The sequence below is a fragment of the Opisthocomus hoazin genome, chromosome 11, assembly GCF_030867145.1.
Source record: "Opisthocomus hoazin isolate bOpiHoa1 chromosome 11, bOpiHoa1.hap1, whole genome shotgun sequence".
In the NCBI taxonomy this organism is placed as follows: domain Eukaryota; kingdom Metazoa; phylum Chordata; class Aves; order Opisthocomiformes; family Opisthocomidae; genus Opisthocomus; species Opisthocomus hoazin.
The window spans coordinates 20,033,094-20,054,011 of NC_134424.1; the positions used below are offsets into that span (position 1 = coordinate 20,033,094).

General features: G+C 53.3%; 1 protein-coding gene across 1 annotated transcript; it reads left to right on the forward strand.

Annotated features, from left to right (window-relative positions):
* Positions 1 to 6,032: 6,032 nt before the first annotated feature.
* LOC104332070 (uncharacterized) lies at positions 6,033 to 9,600 on the forward strand. Its single transcript, XM_075432456.1, is given in 9 exon segments — positions 6,033 to 6,050; positions 6,833 to 6,934; positions 7,214 to 7,338; positions 7,565 to 7,759; positions 7,761 to 7,787; positions 7,789 to 7,920; positions 8,137 to 8,250; positions 8,403 to 8,521; positions 8,705 to 9,600. Coding segments are annotated over 9 exon segments (1,728 nt in total).
* The last annotated feature ends 11,318 nt before the right edge of the window (positions 9,601 to 20,918 follow it).

Sequence of the window (20,918 nt, forward strand, 5' to 3'; positions counted from 1 at the left end):
ATTCAGTGTCATGCCTGTGTTTGCGACATGAAGATTTCTGTAGATTGGGTTTCTGTAGTAGCCAAGGGGCATTCCCTCTTCCCCACTTCTGGGTCGTGTGCCCCAGCCTGCTTGCTGCTCTACCAACTGAAGCCTTCCTCCTTGCACTGTAAGCCAAGAAATCCTTTTGAAGGGAGATTGCAAACATCTGGCAAGGAATTTACTCCACAGAGCTCAGGGGAGTCAGGGCAGTACTTGTTCCTGAGGGCTTGAGTCCCATCACATGCCCTTTAGACCAAAAAAGTCACTTGTGCTCTACAGGAGGGTAACAAGGGGCCTGGGAAATGCCAGCCATCCAAAAGGATTTCCTTCCTGCTGGCGACCAGCAAGTACCTTCCTGGTGCAGGAAGGAGAAGAGCTCTGGTCGCAGAGCGACTGGTGAATAGCTCTGTGGAAGCTGGCAGAGAGCTAGAAGGCTGAATCGGAGAATAACGGTGACCAAAGCACGAAGGAGATCCCCTGGGGTGGCCGTACAGGTTTGAGCAGCCCTCTGCTCTTCAGGCAAACCACAGGTGCTCCTAGGGTGCATGCACCAAGTGCCTTCCTGGCAGGTTTAATGCAGCAGGAAAGTTGGTTTCTGAAAGTCAGGAGCAGCTGTCCTCTCTGAAGAAGGCAGAGGAACCTGGGAGGCCTGATGGGCTTTTCTGCCAGCAAAGAGGCAATGAGGAAAGAAGGGAGGTCTAGAGGGTCCAAAAGAGAACTCGGTGGCAGCACTCTCTCCTTCTATTCTTGACTGCTGCGATTGGGAAGACGCGAGGTCTAGCCAAGTGGAGCTGCCCAATGAGCTGTGCTCACGCACAGCCTTGCTCTGAACGGAGGAGCTTGTGCCCCGGCACCGTTCACCTCTGTCGGCACCGAGCTAATGGAGCTGTGTAACGCCCTGGTGTCGCAAGGCCGAGCAAAATCCCAGAAAGCCTGGGGAGAAGGAAACCCTGAGCACCAGAGCTTGACTCGCAAGGTGGCTGGGACAAGAGGATGGCTCAGGACGCTCTAAAAGCAGGAGCTGGAGGAGGCTGCCAGGGAAGCCTCTGGTCACTCTCAGCACTGTCAGCCAGCTACTATTGTAGAAGGGCTTCTTGTGTTTTCAGGTTCCTATCTTGGTCCGGAATTGCATTTTGGACCTGGATTCTGCAACGGTGGATTTCGCAGTCCTTCTTTTCTACTCAGACACTGTCCAGTTTTTGTCCTGGTGTCGCAAATGAATTCTTCAGAGAAGTCATCTTTGTGGGGTTAACTAAAAGGGTTTTATTAAAGATTAAGTGATGATCAAGTGGCAATTAATCAGTGATTCAATTAAAATCAAATGCTTTCCCACAACACGTCAGGGCCCATCAGCGAACAGCGCATGTTGCTTCTCATTTGCTGGCTGCTTATCAAGCAGCGGGGCCTCTCCAGCACGCATCACCTCCTCCTCCAGCGATATTCCAAAATCTTTGCCTTCTGGACAGTCCACCATCACTTCCACCATTCCTGGCGACTGCGGTTTCCCGTTCGAGCCTGTTGTGTGATCAGTGCGACCCACTTACTCCATGGAGCATCAGTGGCATGGTGTGTAGAGGGGACGCACGCTTTCAACATCCAGACCAGGACCGGCTGTCGGGGTGCTAAGAGGTTGGGATGCTGTGCTTCAGCGCCAGCCTCTTCCAAAGCAGCTCAAACTCCTTCACATGCTGCCAATATCTCTTTTTCAGTCGGAGTATAGGAAGCCTCGGATCCTCGGTATCCCCAGCTCCAAAACCCCAGGGGTCGACCTCGAGTCTCCCCTGGTGCTTTCTGCCAGAGACTCCAGGCAGGGCCTTTCTCCCCGGCTGCAGTGCAAGAGCACATTTGGAACATCTTGTCCTGCCCGGGCTGGCCCAAGGGCTACTGCGTGAACCGTCTCCCGTTTCGTGTGTTCAAAGGATTCTTGTTGCTCAGGGCCCCATTTGAAATCACACTTCTCCTGGGTCACTTGACAGAGAGGGCTTACAACCTGACTGAAACTTGTTCATTGCATTCTCCAAAAACCCGCAATGCCTAAGAAGGCTTGTGTTTCCTTCTTGCTGGTCGGTGGAGACGTAGCTGCTCTTTTGTTGGTCACATCCATTGGGATCTGATGATGCCCATCCTGCCATTTTATTCCTAAAAACTGAATCTCCCATGCAGGTACCTTGACTTTACTTCAATTCACAGAATCACAGAATCACAGAATGTTCGGGGTTGGAAGGGACCTCTGTGGGTCATCTAGTCCAACCCCCCTGCCGAAGCAGGGTCACCTACAGCAGGCTGCAGAGGACCTTGTCCAGGCGGGTCTTGAATATCCCCAGAGAAGGAGACTCCACAACCTCCCTGGGCAGCCTGTTCCAGTGCTCTGTCACCCTCAAAGGGAAGAAATTCTTCCTCATGTTCAGACGCAACTTCCTGTGCCTCAGTTTGTGCCCGTTGCCCCTTGTCCTGTCACTGGGCACCACTGAAAAGAGTTTGGCCCCATCCTCCTGACACCCACCCTTCAGATATTTGTAAGCATTTATGAGGTCCTCTTGCAGCCTTCTCTTCTCCAGGCTGAACAAGCCCAGCTCCCTCAGCCTCTCCTCGCAGGAGAGATGCTCCAGTCCCCTCACCATCCTCGTAGCCCTTTTCTGGACTCTCTCCAGCAGCTCCTCATCTTTCTTGAAGTGGGGAGCCCAGAACTGGACAGAGTACTCCAGATGAGGCCTCACTAGGGCAGTGTAGAGGGAAAGGAGAACCTCCCTCAACCTGCTGGCCACACTCCTCCTAATGCACCCCAGGATCCCGTTAGCTTTCTTGGCAACCAGGGCACACTGCTGGCTCATGGTTAACCTGTCGTCCACCAGGACACCCAGGTCCCCCTCCGCACAGCTGCTCTCCAGCAGGTCCGCCCCAAGCCTGTACTGATGCATGGGGTTGTTCCTCCCCATGTGCAGGACCCTGCATTTGCCTTTTTTGAACCTCATCAGGTTCCTCTCTGCCCACCTTTCCAGCCTGTCCAGGTCACGCTGAATGGCAGCACAGCCTGCTGGTGTATCCACCACACCTCCCAGTTTGGTGTCATCAGCAAACTTGCTGAGGGTATGTAGGGTTTCTGGAGAAACAGGGACATATTGTGAGAAACCCAGACACTCTGAATATGGACTCGATCGGTTTGTAGTAGTACAGGTTTCAAGCAGCACAGGCCTCAAGGCCTTTCTCAGGCCAGTTGTGGGAAAAAAAAACCTTGCTCAGGCCGGTTGCGGGAAAACAGACCTTTCCCAGGCTGCTGTGGGAAAGACAATCGTTCTCAGGCCAGCTGCAGGTAAACAGTCGTTCTATGAATACTGACCAATCATAGTTTCAGTATTGCTTATGTAACCGGGGTGTTCTGTTGATAGATGTTTTTATGTATAGTAACCAATCATAGCTGAGTGTTGCACCGAGTGTTTATGTATAGTGACTAATCACAATTAAGTGCTGTCTATATCATCTAGATTCTTTACTAATAAAGTTGACTGTTATGGATCATATTGCTCGAGTCCTAGATCCCGCCGCAACAAGGGTACACTCTAACTCTTCATCCAGGTCGTTGATGAAGAAGTTGAACAAGACTGGGCCCAGTACTGACCCCTGCGGGACACCACTAGTTACCGGCCTCCAACTAGACTCAGCGCCGCTGATGACAACCCTCTGAGTTCTGCCATTCAGCCAGTTCTCAATCCACCTCACCGACCACTCATCCAGCCCATACTTCCTGAGCTTCTGGAACTAGGAGGATATTATGGGAGACTGTGTAGCTGTTGGGTTTGCCTTGTCACTCCAGACATACAGATGGCCTCTGCCCCTTTATAGCTTGATGGCATTAGGGTCCACTGTGCACCGGTGCCCACTAAAGCCTTATACTCTTGAGGATCTGACGTGCCAGGCCATCAAATCCACACAGTCCCATAAACCCGGTTGTCCCTTTCCACCACCGGCCCGCAGGCAGGGCCCCTCTAACCCTGGTCATAGTATTCGTTACTCACTTCTTGTAGAAATGACTGACAGGCCCCTTCAAGAGGATCAGAAGTAACATCAGGCCTTCTGCTCTGCCTGGGGAACTGCCCGCTGCAAACTGGAGTGGCATTTTTCCTCCAAGAATCCCCTTTTGTGATTGCTTTCCCTTGCAACTCACGTACTCGTGCCTCTAGGGTTCACATCCTCATGTCCTCTCCGTGGTCATGCAGCTGAAACCACAGCGTGCCTCGTGGTGTGTACCCTCTATATCCCCTCTCTTGAGCACAGGAACACTTAGTCCTAATAGTTGAGATACTGGTCTGTACAGGTGGGGAGTAGGACATACCCTCTTCAGATTGCTGGAACTCCCGGGACAGTTTCTCCACAGCCGAGATGAGCGAGGAAGCGAGGCTTTCTTTGTACTGCCAGAGTCGCACAGCCACTTCATCCACTGCTGGTGCCTCTTTGCCTTTCCAGTCCATTACCACCAATGAGTTGGCATACGACGATGGCACGCTCCTTACAAACTTCCGCCACAGGAGCCGTGTGCATTGGACTTCATCTGGGTCTGTGGGTAACTGCGTATCGTCCGGGTCATAATAAACCATCTCCCGCACAGCTAATTCCCTCAGGCACTGGATACCTCTCTCCACACTAGTCCACTTGCGTGGACAACATCCAACATCTTCACTGAACGGATACCCTTCCCTCACGCCTGACGGAAGTCGCCTCCAGAGGCTGAGGGCTTGTGTCTTTTTTCCAATGGCCTTGCCAATGCCCCCTTCCCTGGCCACGGATCCCAGCTGCTTGGCTTCCCTATCGTCTAATGCCAAGTCACTGGCCCTGTTATCGCAGCTTCGGAGTACCCAGGTAACAGTGTGCTCGCCTGGAAGGTGGCTGAAATCTTTCCGCATATCGCGACAGTCCTTGTCACCAGGGTTGGAGTAGCCGCAGTGCCTGTCGGTCTGTTTTCCCTCTCTTCCCACGGAGGGTGCTGCAGAATGTTGCACAGGGTTTGGGAGACACTGGCTAGGGCCCAGCACAGTGCGGTACGTTGTGCCTCTCTGGAACAGCCACAGCATTTTCTTCTCAAATACTCGATCACTTTCCTAGGGTGCTAACCTTAGGAGTAAAGTTCCAAACCGTTGGAGGTGAGAAGGTCTCTAGACACCTGCCTACATTCTCCCACATGCCCTGCCACCCGTGATTATCCAGCCTCGGGGCACATCTCTGCCAGGTATTCTTAAAAAATTTTTCGTAACCCTAAACATGACCTGAAACACGTTCAGGAGACTTAGCACTAAGAGCACGCTGGCTGGAACCTCCCAAGCATAGTCAAAATTCAAAAGTCGATATTACACAGAACAGGAAAATCATCATCCTGATCCCTCTCCCAGAGGTGATAAACAGCACCGCAGGGAATGCAGAGGGCAGATAGGAATTTGCTTAACACAACCACGTGAACAAGCAAAACAACATTACGACCAACGACCATTTAACTACTATAATAATTGTGCATAACAAATTAGAACCGATTTCTTCTAACACCTTCGGGTCACATCTGTCGTTAGCCCAACACTCTGAGCCCCACGTTGGGCACCAAGAAAAGCACTGTCCTGCTTTAGCCCCAGCCGGCAACAAAGGACGCGGCCGCTTGCTCGCTCCCCGTGCCGGGGGCAGGAGCAGAGACTTCCCGTGGCCAGGGCTGGAGCCCTGCGGTCGCACGGCCTGAGCAGCACCTTTCGGCCAACAGTGCCACCCTCGACGGCTGCCCCGGGGGACCTGGCCCTGGGCTCTGTGCTTGCTGCAGGAGCACCCGCCCCGGCTATGGAGGTGCCGAGGGCTCGGGCCCCCGCCTCGGCACTTCACACCCACCCCTGGGAGGCGGTGGCCCTCTCAGAGGGGGTGGCAGCACCCGAGGGCGTCCCTGCCCGTACCTGGGGCGCACGCAGCCCAGCTGTGCTGATGTCACAGTGGCCACTGTGACCCGCGGGACCAAGACACATAAAGGAACGCTGGGCTCAGGCATGGCTCAGTGCGACCTGGTGAGGTGAGGAGAGGGCAGTGGAGGGACAGGGCTGCCACGGGGCTGCCCAGGGAGAACGGGGGCCCCACGCCTCGGGGCTCTGGACCTGTGCTGAGGCTCATCCGCCTCTCGCTTCTCCCTCACCCGCGTCCTGCTTCTCCCTCAGAGTCAGCAGAGGAGCATCTGGAGGAGACGGCCCAGCGCTGCTCGGACAGGGACTCTCCAGGCACTCCCCACTGACGACTGCCATGTCTAAAAGGCAGCGGAATACCCGCATCCCGATGGAGCCAGGTGAGAGCAAAGTGTCCCTCCCGCAGCCTGGCTGACGGCTTGTCGGGGCGCTCAGCGAGGGCCGAGAGCGGTGGCAGGGGGAGGCAGGAGCTCCCCGAGCGCCCCGGGGCAGGGCCCCTCCTCTCCTCAGCAAGCACAGACCAGGCTGGGCACTGGGCACCTCCTGGGACACCCGTGCCTGCAATGCCCCCTCCCCCTGCAAGGCCTCCAGCCCTGCCCATCAGCCGGCTGGGCAGCCACAGAGCAGCCCTTGGGGGCAATCCCTCAGGGACGCGGCCCCGGCCCCACAGAGCTGCTCATTCCCGCTGGCGTTTGCTCTCTCCCCTCCAGCATGCATGCTGTGCCGTCGGGCAGAGGCCGACCCAGACATCTGTGGGCACCAACTGCAGTCAGAGGGGCTCCGTGCCCATGAATTTTGCCTGGTGAGTTCCTCGGGGCTCCCTCCAGCTTTCTGACAGGCCGTGCCCCCCACACTCTCCTCATCAGCTCCTCGCCTTTTCTCCTCTGCAGCTTTTTGCCAACCAGCTGTTTCCGCAACCAGTCGCGGAAGAAGGATTCGTAGCATTCCACCCGGAGGATATTGAACGCACAGTCGCACAGGCAGCACAGCAGGTGAGGACCTGATAAGAACAGGGAGATTTGTGCCAGGAGACATTTGTGGGAGCTTAGCCCAGACCCAGAGAAAGAAATCCCAGCCCTTCCAAGCAGCTCTGGGACAACAGTCTTGCTCCCGGAGCTCCGCAGAGGCTCTGGCACCACAGCCTCGTCTGCCAGGCGGATCTGCGGGCTGTGACCCAGCAGCGGCCACAACCTGCGCCCTGCCTGGAGGTGTGCGGCTGGCTGGGGAGGCCCTGAGGCTGCCGCTGACAGGGGCTGCTGTGCTCTTTCCAGCAATGCTTCGTCTGTGGCGAGAGCGGGGCCACCATCACCTGCCGAGAGACAGGCTGCCACCGCAGCTTCCACCTTCCCTGTGCCGTGGAGGGTGGATGCATCACCCAGTTCTTCGGGTGCTACAGGTAAGGGCAGCTGGGCCTCACCGAGGAGGCTCCTCAGCTTCGCTCCTCTTCCTGCCAGCAACAGCCAAACAAGGAAGGAACACACAGTGACAATTCCTATTGTCACAGGCAGAGCCAGAGCTGGGCAAGGCCTGGGTCTCCTTCACAGCTCCTCTCCCCTCCTCACCGCCACTGGGGAAGGCCCCAGCGCTTCCCACCTCACCCATCCCTTTCCTCTTCCCCTCAGGTCCTTCTGCTGGGAGCACCGCCCAGAGCAGGCAGTGGAGGCAGCACTGGAGGACAACACCACCTGCCTCATCTGCCTGGAGCTGCTGGTGGGGGACAGAAGGTCGTACGGCACCCTGGTGTGCCCAGCGTGCAAGCACGCCTGGTTCCACAGGGTCTGCATCCAGGTAGGAGCCGTTCCCTCGCCCTCGGGGCATGGCGGGCACTCAGCAGCACCAGAGCCTCACTCTTGCTCCTTCTGTTTCTCCGGCAGGGACAGGCTATGCGCGCTGGCATTTTTTTCCGGTGCCCCCTCTGCAGAGATGGGCATCTCTTCCTCGCTGAGATGCTCACCATGGGGATCCGAGTCCCCTTGAGGTTGGTGTCCTGCTGCCCGGCTCACAAGACAGGAGGGTGCAAGCGCTGTGCCTTGCCAGAGGTTGCCCCAGCAGTCCTGGCCCTCCGCTGCCCCATGAGTCTGGGATTCAGCTTCACGGAGGAGTTGGAAACAGGCCAGGGGGGAAGAGCAGGGACGCCCTGCATCTGCCTTACGCCGGTGCAGCGGGGGCTCATCAGTTTTCCTTTCTCCATCAGATTGTCATCGTGGGAGAACAACCAGGCATACAGAGCACAGAGCGAGCAGCACAGGCGCTGCGACGCCAGTGACTGCCTCTGTCCAGGAGGCCGGGAGCAGGCAGAGGAAGAGGGGTAAGTTGCCAAAGCTGCACCCCGGGGCTCTGCACGGGATCTCTGTCTCGCCAAGGGCTCAAAGCGGAAGGACTGAGAATGCGAGCTCTGCCCGACAATCCCGTGCTGCGGCCACTTTGTCCTCACAGCCATGCACCCGTTTGCTTCCCCAGGCCCTGGCAACTTCTCCTGTGCAGCTCCTGCGCTGCCGAGGGCACCCACCTACACTGCTCCGACTTGAGGAGCAGCACGGCCAGCTGGGAGTGCGACAGCTGTGCTGGCCGGGGCACCGGTAAGAGGCAAAGCCCCCAGTGCCCCTGGGCTGGGGCCGGGAGCCAGGCAAGGCCTGGCAGCGCGTGCCCAGGGTGGGCTTGGCAGAGCCTCTCTGCTCCCAGAGGGCTGGCGGCACTGCTCTGGCCTCTCCTGCCCCACACCTGGGGGGCCGTGCCCTTGACCTTCCTGCTTCCTCTTCCAGCCTCCAGCACCAGCTCAGAGCTCACCGGCCCCAGCACTGCCAGCCAGGCAGCATCGGCACCATCCCATGGCTCCCCAGCAACAGAGACCAGCAGCCCCAGCAATGCCAGCCAGGCGTCATCGGGGCCATCCCATGCTTCCCTGGCTCTGGAGAGCAGCAGCCCCAGCACTTCCATCCAGCTGCCATCACGTTCCTCCTGCGGCTCCCCAGTGCTTGAGGGCAGCAGCCGCTCCAGCCTATCTGGGCCTGACCGTGTGCAAAACCGCTCCCAGATGCAACGTCGGGCCCAAAATCCATACAGCCGGCCCAGAAGGCGCCGGGAGAGGAGCCGCACACCAGCAGCAAGTGCTGGGAGCAGCACCCCCAGCCAGGCGGTGCAGGGGCCATCCCACAGCTCCCCGGCACCTGAGACCAGCGGCTCCAGCACCAGCAGCCAGCTGCCACCGCGGCCCTCCTGCCGCTCTCAAGCACGGCACGGCAGCCTCCGCTCCAACCTCCCTGGGCCTGAGCCGGTGCAAGAACGCTCCCGCTTGCGACGGCAGGCCCAAAATCCATATAGCCAGCCCAGAAGATGCCAGGAGAGGAGCCGTGCTCCAGCAGCAAGTGCTGGGAGCAGCACCCCCAGCCAAGCGGTGCAGGGGCCATCCCACAGCTCGCCGGCACCCGAGACCACCAGCCCCAGCAGCGCCAGCCAGCTGCCATCGGGGTCCTCCTGCAGCTCCCCAGCGCTCCGCAGCGGCACCGGCTCCAGCCCCCCCCGGCCCGTGCGGATGCGAGAACGCTCCCGCTTGCAACGCCGGGCCCAAACTCCCTACAGCCGGCCCGCACGCCCCCGCAGGACCAGCCATGTGCCGTCCCCCACTGCTGGCCCTGAGCCCCCTCCACCGGCACAGTAAAGCTGGCTCTTCATCTCTGCCCTGCGTGCAGGACCCTGCATTTGCCTTTGTTGAACCTCATCAGGTTCCTCTCTGCCCACCTTTCCAGCCTGTCCAGGTTATGCTGAATGGCAGCACAGCCTGCTGGTGTATCCACCACACCTCCCAGTTTGGTGTCATCAGCAAACTTGCTGAGGGTACACTCTAACTCTTCATCCAGGTCGTTGATGAAGAAGTTGAACAAGACTGGGCCCAGTACTGACCCCTGCGGGACACCACTAGTTACCGGCCTCCAACTAGACTCAGCGCCGCTGATGACAACCCTCTGAGTTCTGCCATTCAGCCAGTTCTCAATCCACCTCACCGACCACTCATCCAGCCCATACTTCCTGAGCTTCCGGAACTAGGAGGATATTGATAACTGTAAATGTAACAAATGTAACATGTAGGAGATGTTATCACTTCAGGTGGTCAGAAACAAGTCTTGGTTCTTTGTGAATAATTCGGACGGTTGCAAGACAAGGGACTCCTGAATAATCCCTTTAGGCGCCTGGGCCTTGGGAGAACAGGTATGCAAACTACAGAGATAAGGAGGCTGCAGGATAATCTGAAGACCCCTGCCGAGAGACGCCAAACAAACATGTGCGACGGACATTACCATATATTAATGGGTTTTCGGAAAAACCATTACTATGATAAACATTTCTTGCAAATGTAATTAATATGTATGTTAACATAGCATAAATATCTAGTAACTGTGTCTCTTCGGTGCACACGTTTGGAGGAGAGATCCCCCGTGTGCCCAGCGCCGCAATAAAGAATACCCGCTTAATAGTCTGCCGACTATTGAGTCTTCAACTCCGGCTTTTCACGGCATCATTTCTGGCACCCCAGATGGGACCCGCTCTGCTCGGCTGCAGGACCCGCTGAGAACAGGACTCCCTAGGGTACCCCCGGGATTTCCCGGAGGGACTCCTCGCCTCACTCGGATCACTGCGGGAGCAGACAAGGACCATCTAAACAAGTAAAGGTATTCTTTTTTTTCCTTTCTTTCTCTGTTTTGGTATGTGAGACCGGTCATTTGGAGAGTTCTTGTAAGTCGTAGGAGACGTCCTACGCTGAGCGCTGTACACCAGGCTACTAGTGCCTGAGGGTGTACATCTTGGTACGTTGGTGCAGGCACGGGTTAAGCTTTGCACTTCTGTAATAACGTGCTTTTGGTAGTTGTGCATTGGTACAAGCATGGGTTAAGCTTTGTACTTCTGTAATAACGTACATTCGGTATGGTACGCTTAGGAAACCCGCTTAAGTTGTACTTCTGGCGATACGGATTTGTTGGTATTGAACTCGGATATCAGATATCTCAGATACTGGCTTGTTAACATACCCATCAGGCATCGTAAAACCAAAAAAAAAAAAATAACACCACCTTGTACGGTGAAACTCTTTTCTCGTGACCAGAATATTAATTGTGACATTTTTGGAACGTGGTCAGAGCGGGACAGAAGGGGACGACAGATTAAAATTGTTAAGATAAAGACTAACAGAAGTACAGAATCAACAAAGTAAAATGGGGGACAGCAAAGCAGTGGTATTTTAAAGAAAAGCCCCTTAGGATGTATTCTAGCACATTGGAAAGCTTGTGTGACTGTGTATGAAGCCTCTGTGTGAAAGACAAATAAGTCAAAAAAAAAAAAGAGAGAGAAAAAAATGGTGAAGGAAAAAAAAAAGAAAAAAAAAACCACCACGTACGTTTGGTATGTTCTGCTGATTTCTGGTTTTTGACTTGGGACTGTTGTATTTGAACTCTGAATCATCGGGGCCGTGGTTTATGATTTCTTAAGTATCAGTGCAGGGTCTTCCCGCGGGCGGAGGGACTTTGAGAGTCTCTCCCAGGATCTATATGGCAACATTGGGAAAAGTAGGGGGAGACCCCTCACTTGACAACATCTTAATAATGTATGGGGTTTGGTTTGCTTAAAGAAAATCGGCATGATTTAGGAATTGAATTGGGAATTTGGGGATTGGTTTTAAAATACAAGTTGGTACATATTGTGGGGTTACAAGTTCTCCAGTTATTTGGCATTGATCGATCATTTAGGGACTCTGGTTTTGGGGTATGTATTCAATATACTGTATATATTGTTTTGAAAGAGCTCTATGTATATAAACATGTTAACTGAAGTGGTTTGCCTGTATATATTGTTGTACTTGGGTGATACAGTTTGTAAACAGAAGGATTTTGAAAGATCGCTTCTAGGTTGTGTGTGTGTGTGTTTTGTGTTAACCGATTGGTGGAGAAGTTGAGAAGTTATTTTATTGTAACATGAGCTTCGGAGGGAGGTGATCCCCTCACAAGGAAACAATTAATTGAGTTATGATATGTTGTTAGAATTGATGCGGTTTTGTGGACAATTAAAAAGTATAGGAGATGAAAAGTTTAACGCGGTATTGAAAAAAAAAAAAAAAAAAAAAAAACCAAAAGGAAAACCCCTCTGGATTTTCCGAAGGGTTGTGTAAAGCGATTAGAACAGAAAGGTATCAAGTTACAAGCTGCTTTGCTAGCTGCTGCTCTAAATGAAGAAAGAAAAAAAAAAGCAAAGCTCTTAGAAGTTAAGCAACAGAAAAACGAAATGAAAAAGAGAGGAAACAAGGTAACCTTTTACAGTATGGACTACTAGTGGAGTGTGAATCAGAATACAATACTCCTGTGTTACCAGTAAAAAAAAAAACAGGTGGAATTTATGGGGTAGTACAGGATTTAAGAGAAGTGAATAAGATTGTTAGGGGCATACACCCTGTGGTAGCAAGTATGGTTTACGGTATTGGATTTAAATGATGCATTCTTCTGTCTGCCTTTAGCCAAAGAAAGTCTGAATTTATTTGCATTTGAGTGGGAAAATCCTACCACGGGTAGAAAAACCCAGCTTGCCTGGACAGTGTTACCCCAAGGTTTTAAGAACAGCGCAACAATCTTTAGAAATCAACTAGCATGAGAACTTGAAGCATGGAACCCTTCCTCCAGAGATGGAACCCTTTTACAGTACATTAATAGCAACTGAAACAAAACCTGACTGTATACAGTGGACTATCAGTTTGTTAAACTTTTTGAGATTAAATGGGTATCAAGTCTCTCAACAGGAAGCTCAGATGGTGTGGCAACGGGTAACCTACCTTGGATGCAAGCTGTCTGGACACAGAGAACCAGGAACAGAACGAAAAGAAGCCATCTGCAGGACTCCTCTCCGTCAGACAGTAAAAGGGCTCAGGACCTTTCTGGGACTGACAGGTTGGTGCCGGTTATGGATTTATAATTACGGAATAATAGTGAGACCCTTATGTGAACTTTTGAAAAACAACCCCACCCGACTGATCTGGTCCAAAGAAGCTCAAAATGCATTTAAGACACTTAAGAAGGAACTGATGAAGGCCCCGGCTCTGGGCCTGCCTGATGTTACTAAACCCTTCTGGCTGTTTTCTTTGCTAAACAGCTCGATGGAGTAAGCAAAGGATGGCCAGTATGTCTGCAAGCTGTGGCGGCAGTCTTGAATATTCAGGAAGTCCGAAAATTCACCTTGGGCCAAAAGATCACAGTACCGATCTCACACAGAGTATCAGCTGTACTGCAACAAAAAGGGAACTACTGGCTTTCCCCATCCCAATTTCCATTCTAATTGAATCAGAGAATATTAATATTGTAGTAACTAATATTACGAACCCAGCTTCTTTTCTCAGCGGATCAATCGCTGAACCATCGATACATGATTGCTTAGAAACCATAGAGGCTGTGTACTTCAGCAGACCAGATTTGAAAGAGGAACCCCTGGAAGATGCACAGGACTCCTGGTTCACAGATGGAAGCAGCATTGTCGGACAAGGCATTCGAAAGGCCAGGTATGCGGTGACAACAGCAGACGAAGCAGTTTAGTCTCAATCACTACCTGCTGGAACATCAGCTCAAAAGGCTGAAACTATTGCCCTAACTAGGGCTCTGGAGTTAACAAAAGGAAAAAGATAAATATATGGACAGATTCCAAATATGCCTTTGGAGTTGTCCACGCTCATGCGACAATTTGGAAGGAGCGAGGACTACTAACTGCTCAAGGGAAGCAGATTAAATATGCTGATGAAATCCTTCGACTATTAGAAGCCATTCAGCTACCAACAAGAGTTGCCATCGTGCACTGCCGAGGACACCTGAAGGGTAACACTGACCAGGAAAGAGGTAACAGGTTGGCTGACTCTGAAGCTAAACAGGCAGCAGAGAGAATGTAAGAGATTTTAGCCTTAATTCCAGATTATAGAAATAGAAACCTGAGTGACCAAGAAAATGTTGAGTATTCTAAAGCTGATGAAGAATTAATAGAGGGATTAGGGGGCCAAGTTCCATCCCAGGGGTGGGCCTACTTAAGTGATGGCAGAATTATAATCCCTGCTAAACAGATATGGGGGGTGGTTAAAGAAGAACACAATAGGACACACTAGGGAGCGGACTCCCTGTATAAATTTTTAAATCAGAAATTAATAGGGAAAAATTTGTATACTACAGTCCGACAAGTAACCCAACAGTGTGAAACATGTTTAAAAAATAACCCAAATACAGGTAACCAGGTACAATTAGGAAGTAATGGGAAGGGAAGTATACCAGGAAACCACTGGCAAATTGATTTCTCTGAACTTCCAAGAAAAGGAGGGTACAGGTACTTATTAATACTCACGGATACCTTTTCAGGTTGGCCAGAAGCATTCCCTTGTAGAACAAATAAAGCAAGGGAAGTAACTAAGGTATTATTAAATGAAATAATACCTCGATTTGGGGTACCGACAATTATCTCCTCAGATAGGGGGACGCATTTTTGTGCAGAAGTAGTGCAACAGGTCAGCAAACTATTAGGAATCGATTGGCAGTTACATACGCCCTACAGACCACAAGCCAGTGGGCAAGCAGAAAAGATGCAAAAATATGCCAAAAAGCGAATCTATATTGGTACCAAGCATTGCCTATTGCACTACTTCGGATACGTGTAAAGCCTAGGGCAAAGAAAATTTGAGCCCTTTTGATATACTATATGGGAGACCATATCAGGCTAAATATCAGGGGGAAGATTTGAACCAGTTGGGAAATCAGTATCTACAGAATTATGTTATATCCTTAGGAAAACAATTAGAAAGGATTAGTAAAAATGTTTTGGGTACCAGGGCTAAAGGGTTAGATCACTCGATCCATCCATTTGGCCCTGGAGATTGGGTTTATGTTAAGAATTTTTCAGGTGATCCACTGAGAGAGAAGTGGAATGGACCTTACCAGGTATTGCTGACCACCTTCACTGCAATCAAGATTAGAGAACAACCGGCCTGGATCCATTATTCCCGAGTGAAGAAGGCTCCTAAACCAGGATGGATGGTCGAAAAGGCTGGCGGTTTGAAACTATGATTGCGGCGGTAACTTTGTTAAACCTAGGCTTTTTAGGATACTGGGATCATGACAACTCGAACTACATGACTGGACCAAGATGTGACCTACAGATATTAGATAACAACACCCAGATATTGGTCAGCAATAATAGCTGCCTATGGAAAGCAAGATCCAACACTTGTTCGTTCTGACCCCCTTCCATACACACAAAAATTGTACTTGCAGAGATGGGTGGAATGATTATTTGATCAACAAAACTACAGTAGAAGTAGGAACTTGGGATTTGAAAGGGACAGGCGCGATATATATAGATTTTTGTAACAGAACCCAATTAGAAACCTATAGCCCCTCGAACTGGGATTATTTTAGGAATGCACCAATTGGCTGGGTAAACTGCAGAGCATTTTGCAGAGCTAATCTCACAGCCACTGATGGGCCCTGTAAATTACACAACATGTATTGGTGGCTATGTGGTGATGGCATTAGCAGAAAGCAGCTCCCTGCGGGTTGGAAGGGAATGTGTACCATAGGTCATCTAGTCAGCCAGGACCGAATATATAATCAGTCCCAAATACCTAAAGGCATATTAAGAACATCATGGAGACAAGTCAAACGGGAAGACAACCCACTTGTAAGCAGGGGAACAAAATTTAACCTCTTGGCTCCCCAATTTAGAGTGATTGAAACAATTATTCATGGGAATGATCACACTGGTGGTTTTGGGAATACTTGTTTGCACGTCTCTCAAATGTTTCTTTTGGTGTTGTCAGGGCTCAGTTGAGACATACAGTGACTGGAAAAGGAACAAGACTAGGCAGCAAGTAGAAACTGGAAAATACTTTTCCCAGAGCCTTGGCATGAAAGACTAAAGGAATTTGAAAATAATACCTACAAAATAGAATAGTGAGGATTCATAGCTTTCTAGCTACAAATCCTCAAAAGAAAAGGAGGGATTGATAACTGTAAATGTAACAAATGTAACATGTAGGGGATGTTATCACTTCAGGTGGTCAGAAACAAGTCTTGGTTCTTTGTGAATAATTCGGACGGTTGCAAGACAAGGGACTCCTGAATAATCCCTTTAGGCGCCTGGGCCTTGGGAGAACAGGTATGCAAACTACAGAGATAAGGAGGCTGCAGGATAATCTGAAGACCCCTGCCGAGAGACGCCAAACAAACATGTGCGACGGACATTACCATATATTAATGAATTCTCGGAAAAGCCATTACTATGATAAACATTTCTTGCAAATGTAATGAATATGTATGTTAACATAGCATAAATATCTAGTAACTGTGTCTCTTCGGTGCACACGTTTGGAGGAGAGATCCCCCGTGTGCCCGGCGCCGCAATAAAGAATACCCGCTTAATAGTCTGCCGACTATTGAGTCACAACTCCGGCTTTTCACGGCATCATTATTATGGGAGACTGTGTAGCTGTTGGGTTTGCCTTGTCACTCCAGACATACAGATGGCCTCTGCCCCTTTATAGCCTGATGGCATTAGGGTCCACTGTGCACCGGTGCCCACTAAAGCCTTGTACTCTTGAGGATCTGACGTGCCAGGCCGTCAAATCCACACAGTCCCATAAACCCGGTTGTCCCTTTCCACCACCGGCCCGCAGGCAGGGCCCCTCTAACCCTGGTCATAGTATTCGTTACTCACTTCTTGTAGAAATGACTGACAGGCCCCTTCAAGAGGATCAGAAGTAACATCAGGCCTTCTGCTCTGCCTGGGGAACTGCCCGCTGCAAACTGGAGTGGCATTTTTCCTCCAAGAATCCCCTTTTGTGATTGCTTTCCCTTGCAACTCACGTACTCGTGCCTCTAGGGTTCACATCCTCATGTCCTCTCCGTGGTCATGCAGCTGAAACCACAGCGTGCCTCGTGGTGTGTACCCTCTATATCCCCTCTCTTGAGCACAGGAACACTTAGTCCTAATAGTTGAGATACTGGTCTGTACAGGTGGGGAGTAGGACATACCCTCTTCAGATTGCTGGAACTCCCGGGACAGTTTCTCCACAGCCGAGATGAGCGAGGAAGCGAGGCTTTCTTTGTACTGCCAGAGTCGCACAGCCACTTCATCCACTGCTGGTGCCTCTTTGCCTTTCCAGTCCATTACCACCAATGAGTTGGCATACGACGATGGCGCGCTCCTTACAAACTTCCGCCACAGGAGCCGTGTGCATTGGACTTCATCTGGGTCTGTGGGTAACTGCGTATCGTCCGGGTCATAATAAACCATCTCCCGCACAGCTAATTCCCTCAGGCACTGGATACCTCTCTCCACACTAGTCCACTTGCGTGGACAACATCCAACATCTTCACTGAACGGATACCCTTCCCTCACGCCTGACGGAAGTCGCCTCCAGAGGCTGAGGGCTTGTGTCTTTTTTCCAATGGCCTTGCCAATGCCCCCTTCCCTGGCCACGGATCCCAGCTGCTTGGCTTCCCTATCGTCTAATGCCAAGCCACTGGCCCTGTTATCGCAGCTTCGGAGTACCCAGGTAACAGTGTGCTCGCCTGGAAGGTGGCTGAAATCTTTCCGCATATCGCGACAGTCCTTGTCACCGGGGTTGGAGTAGCCGCAGTGCCTGTCGGTCTGTTTTCCCTCTCTTCCCACGGAGGGTGCTGCAGAATGTTGCACAGGGTTTGGGAGACACTGGCTAGGGCCCAGCACAGTGCGGTACGTTGTGCCTCTCTGGAACAGCCACAGCATTTTCTTCTCAAATACTCGATCACTTTCCTAGGGTGCTAACCTTAGGAGTAAAGTTCCAAACCGTTGGAGGTGAGAAGGTCTCTAGACACCTGCCTACATTCTCCCACATGCCCTGCCACCCGTGATTATCCAGCCTCGGGGCACATCTCTGCCAGGTATTCTTAAAAAATTTTTCGTAACCCTAAACATGACCTGAAACACGTTCAGGAGACTTAGCACTAAGAGCACGCTGGCTGGAACCTCCCAAGCATAGTCAAAATTCAAAAGTCGATATTACACAGAACAGGAAAATCATCATCCTGATCCCTCTCCCAGAGGTGATAAACAGCACCGCAGGGAATGCAGAGGGCAGATAGGAATTTGCTTAACACAACCATGTGAACGAGCTAAACAACATTACGACCAACGACCATTTAACTACTATAATAATTGTGCATAACAAATTAGAACCGATTTCTTCTAACACCTTCGGGTCACATCTGTCGTTAGCCCAACACTCTGAGCCCCACGTTGGGCACCAAGAAAAGCACTGTCCTGCTTTAGCCCCAGCCGGCAACAAAGGACGCAGCCGCTTGCTCGCTCCCCGTGCCGGGGGCAGGAGCAGAGACTTCCCGTGGCCAGGGCTGGAGCCCTGCGGTCGCACGGCCTGAGCAGCACCTTTCGGCCAACAGTGCCACCCTCGACGGCTGCCCCGGGGGACCTGGCCCTGGGCTCTGTGCTTGCTGCAGGAGCACCCGCCCCGGCTATGGAGGTGCCGAGGGCTCGGGCCCCCGCCTCGGCACTTCACACCCACCCCTGGGAGGCGGTGGCCCTCTCAGAGGAGGTGGCAGCACCCGAGGGCGTCCCTGCCCGTACCTGGGGCGCACGCAGCCCAGCTGTGCTGATGTCACAGTGGCCACTGTGACCCGCGGGACCAAGACACATAAAGGAACGCTGGGCTCAGGCATGGCTCAGTGCGACCTGGTGAGGTGAGGAGAGGGCAGCGGAGGGACAGGGCTGCCACGGGGCTGCCCAGGGAGGACAGGGGCCCCATGCCTCGGGGCTCTGGACCTGTGCTGAGGCTCATCTGCCTCTCGCTTCTCCCTCACCCGCGTCCTGCTTCTCCCTCAGAGTCAGCAGAGGAGCATCTGGAGGAGACGGCCCAGCGCTGCTCGGACAGGGACTCTCCAGGCACTCCCCACTGACGACTGCAATGTCTAAAAGGCAGCGGAAGACCCGCATCCCGATGAAGCCAGGTGAGAGCAAAGTGTCCCTCCCGCAGCCTGGCTGACAGCTTGTCGGGGCGCTCAGCGAGGGCCGAGAGCGGTGGCAGGGGGAGGCAGGAGCTCCCCGAGCGCCCCGGGGCAGGGCCCCTCCTCTCCTCAGCAAACACAGACCAGGCTGGCCACTGGGCACCTCCTGGGACACCCGTGCCTGCAATGCCCCCTCCCCCTGCAAGGCCTCCAGCCCTGCCCATCAGCCGGCTGGGCAGCCACAGAGCAGCCCTTGGGGGCAATCCCTCAGGGACGCGGCCCCGGCCCCACAGAGCTGCTCATTCCCGCTGGCGTTTGCTCTCTCCCTTCCAGCATGCATGCTGTGCCGTCGGGCAGAGGCCGACCCAAACATCTGTGGGCAACAACTGCAGTCAGAGGGGCTCCGTGCCCATGAGCTTTGCCTGGTGAGTTCCTCGGGGCTCCCTCCAGCTTTCTGACAGGCCGTGCCCCCCCCACTCTCCTCATCAGCTCCTCGCCTTTTCTCCTCTGCAGCTTTTTGCCAACCAGCTGTTTCCGCAACCAGTCGCGGAAGAAGGATTCGTAGCATTCCACCCGGAGGATATTGAACGCACAGTCGCACAGGCAGCACAGCAGGTGAGGACCTGATAAGAACAGGGAGATTTGTGCCAGGAGACATTTGTGGGAGCTTAGCCCAGACCCAGAGAAAGAAATCCCAGCCCTTCCAAGCAGCTCTGGGACAACAGTCTTGCTCCCGGAGCTCCGCAGAGGCTCTGGCACCACAGCCTCGTCTGCCAGGCGGATCTGCGGGCTGTGACCCAGCAGCGGCCACAACCTGCGCCCTGCCTGGAGGTGTGCGGCTGGCTGGGGAGGCCCTGAGGCTGCCGCTGACAGGGGCTGCTGTGCTCTTTCCAGCAATGCTTCGTCTGTGGCGAGAGCGGGGCCACCATCACCTGCCACGAGACAGGCTGCAACCGCAGCTTCCACCTTCCCTGTGCCGTGGAGGGTGGATGCATCACCCAGTTCTTCGGGTGCTACAGGTAAGGGCAGCTGGGCCTCACCGAGGAGGCTCCTCAGCTTCGCTCCTCTTCCTGCCAGCAACAGCCAAACAAGGAAGTCACACAGTGACAATTCCTATTGTCACAGGCAGAGCCAGAGCTGGACAAGGCCTGGGTCTCCTTCACAGCTCCTCTCCCCTCCTCACCGCCACTGGGGAAGGCCCCAGCGCTTCCCACCTCACCCATCCCTTTCCTCTTCCCCTCAGGTCCTTCTGCTGGGAGCACCGCCCAGAGCAGGCAGTGGAGGCAGCACTGGAGGACAACACCACCTGCCTCATCTGCCTGGAGCTGCTGGTGGGGGACAGAAGGTCCTACGGCACCCTGGTGTGCCCAGCGTGCAAGCACGCCTGGTTCCACAGGGTCTGCATCCAGGTAGGAGCCGTTCCCTCGCCCTCGGGGCATGGCGGGCACTCAGCAGCACCAGAGCCTCACTCTTGCTCCTTCTGTTTCTCCGGCAGGGACAGGCTATGCGCGCTGGCATTTTTTTCCGGTGCCCCCTCTGCAGAGATGGGCATCTCTTCCTCGCTGAGATGCTCACCATGGGGATCCGAGTCCCCTTGAGGTTGGTGTCCTGCTGCCCGGCTCACAAGACAGGAGGGTGCAAGCGCTGTGCCTTGCCAGAGGTTGCCCCAGCAGTCCTGGCCCTCCGCTGCCCCATGAGTCTGGGATTCAGCTTCACGGAGGAGTTGGAAACAGGCCAGGGGGGAAGAGCAGGGACGCCCTGCATCTGCCTTACGCCGGTGCAGCGGGGGCTCATCAGTTTTCCTTTCTCCATCAGATTGCCATCGTGGGAGAACAACCAGGCATACAGAGCACAGAGCGAGCAGCACAGGCGCTGCGACGCCAGTGACTGCCTCTGTCCAGGAGGCCGGGAGCAGGCAGAGGAAGAGGGGTAAGTTGCCAAAGCTGCACCCCGGGGCTCTGCACGGGATCTC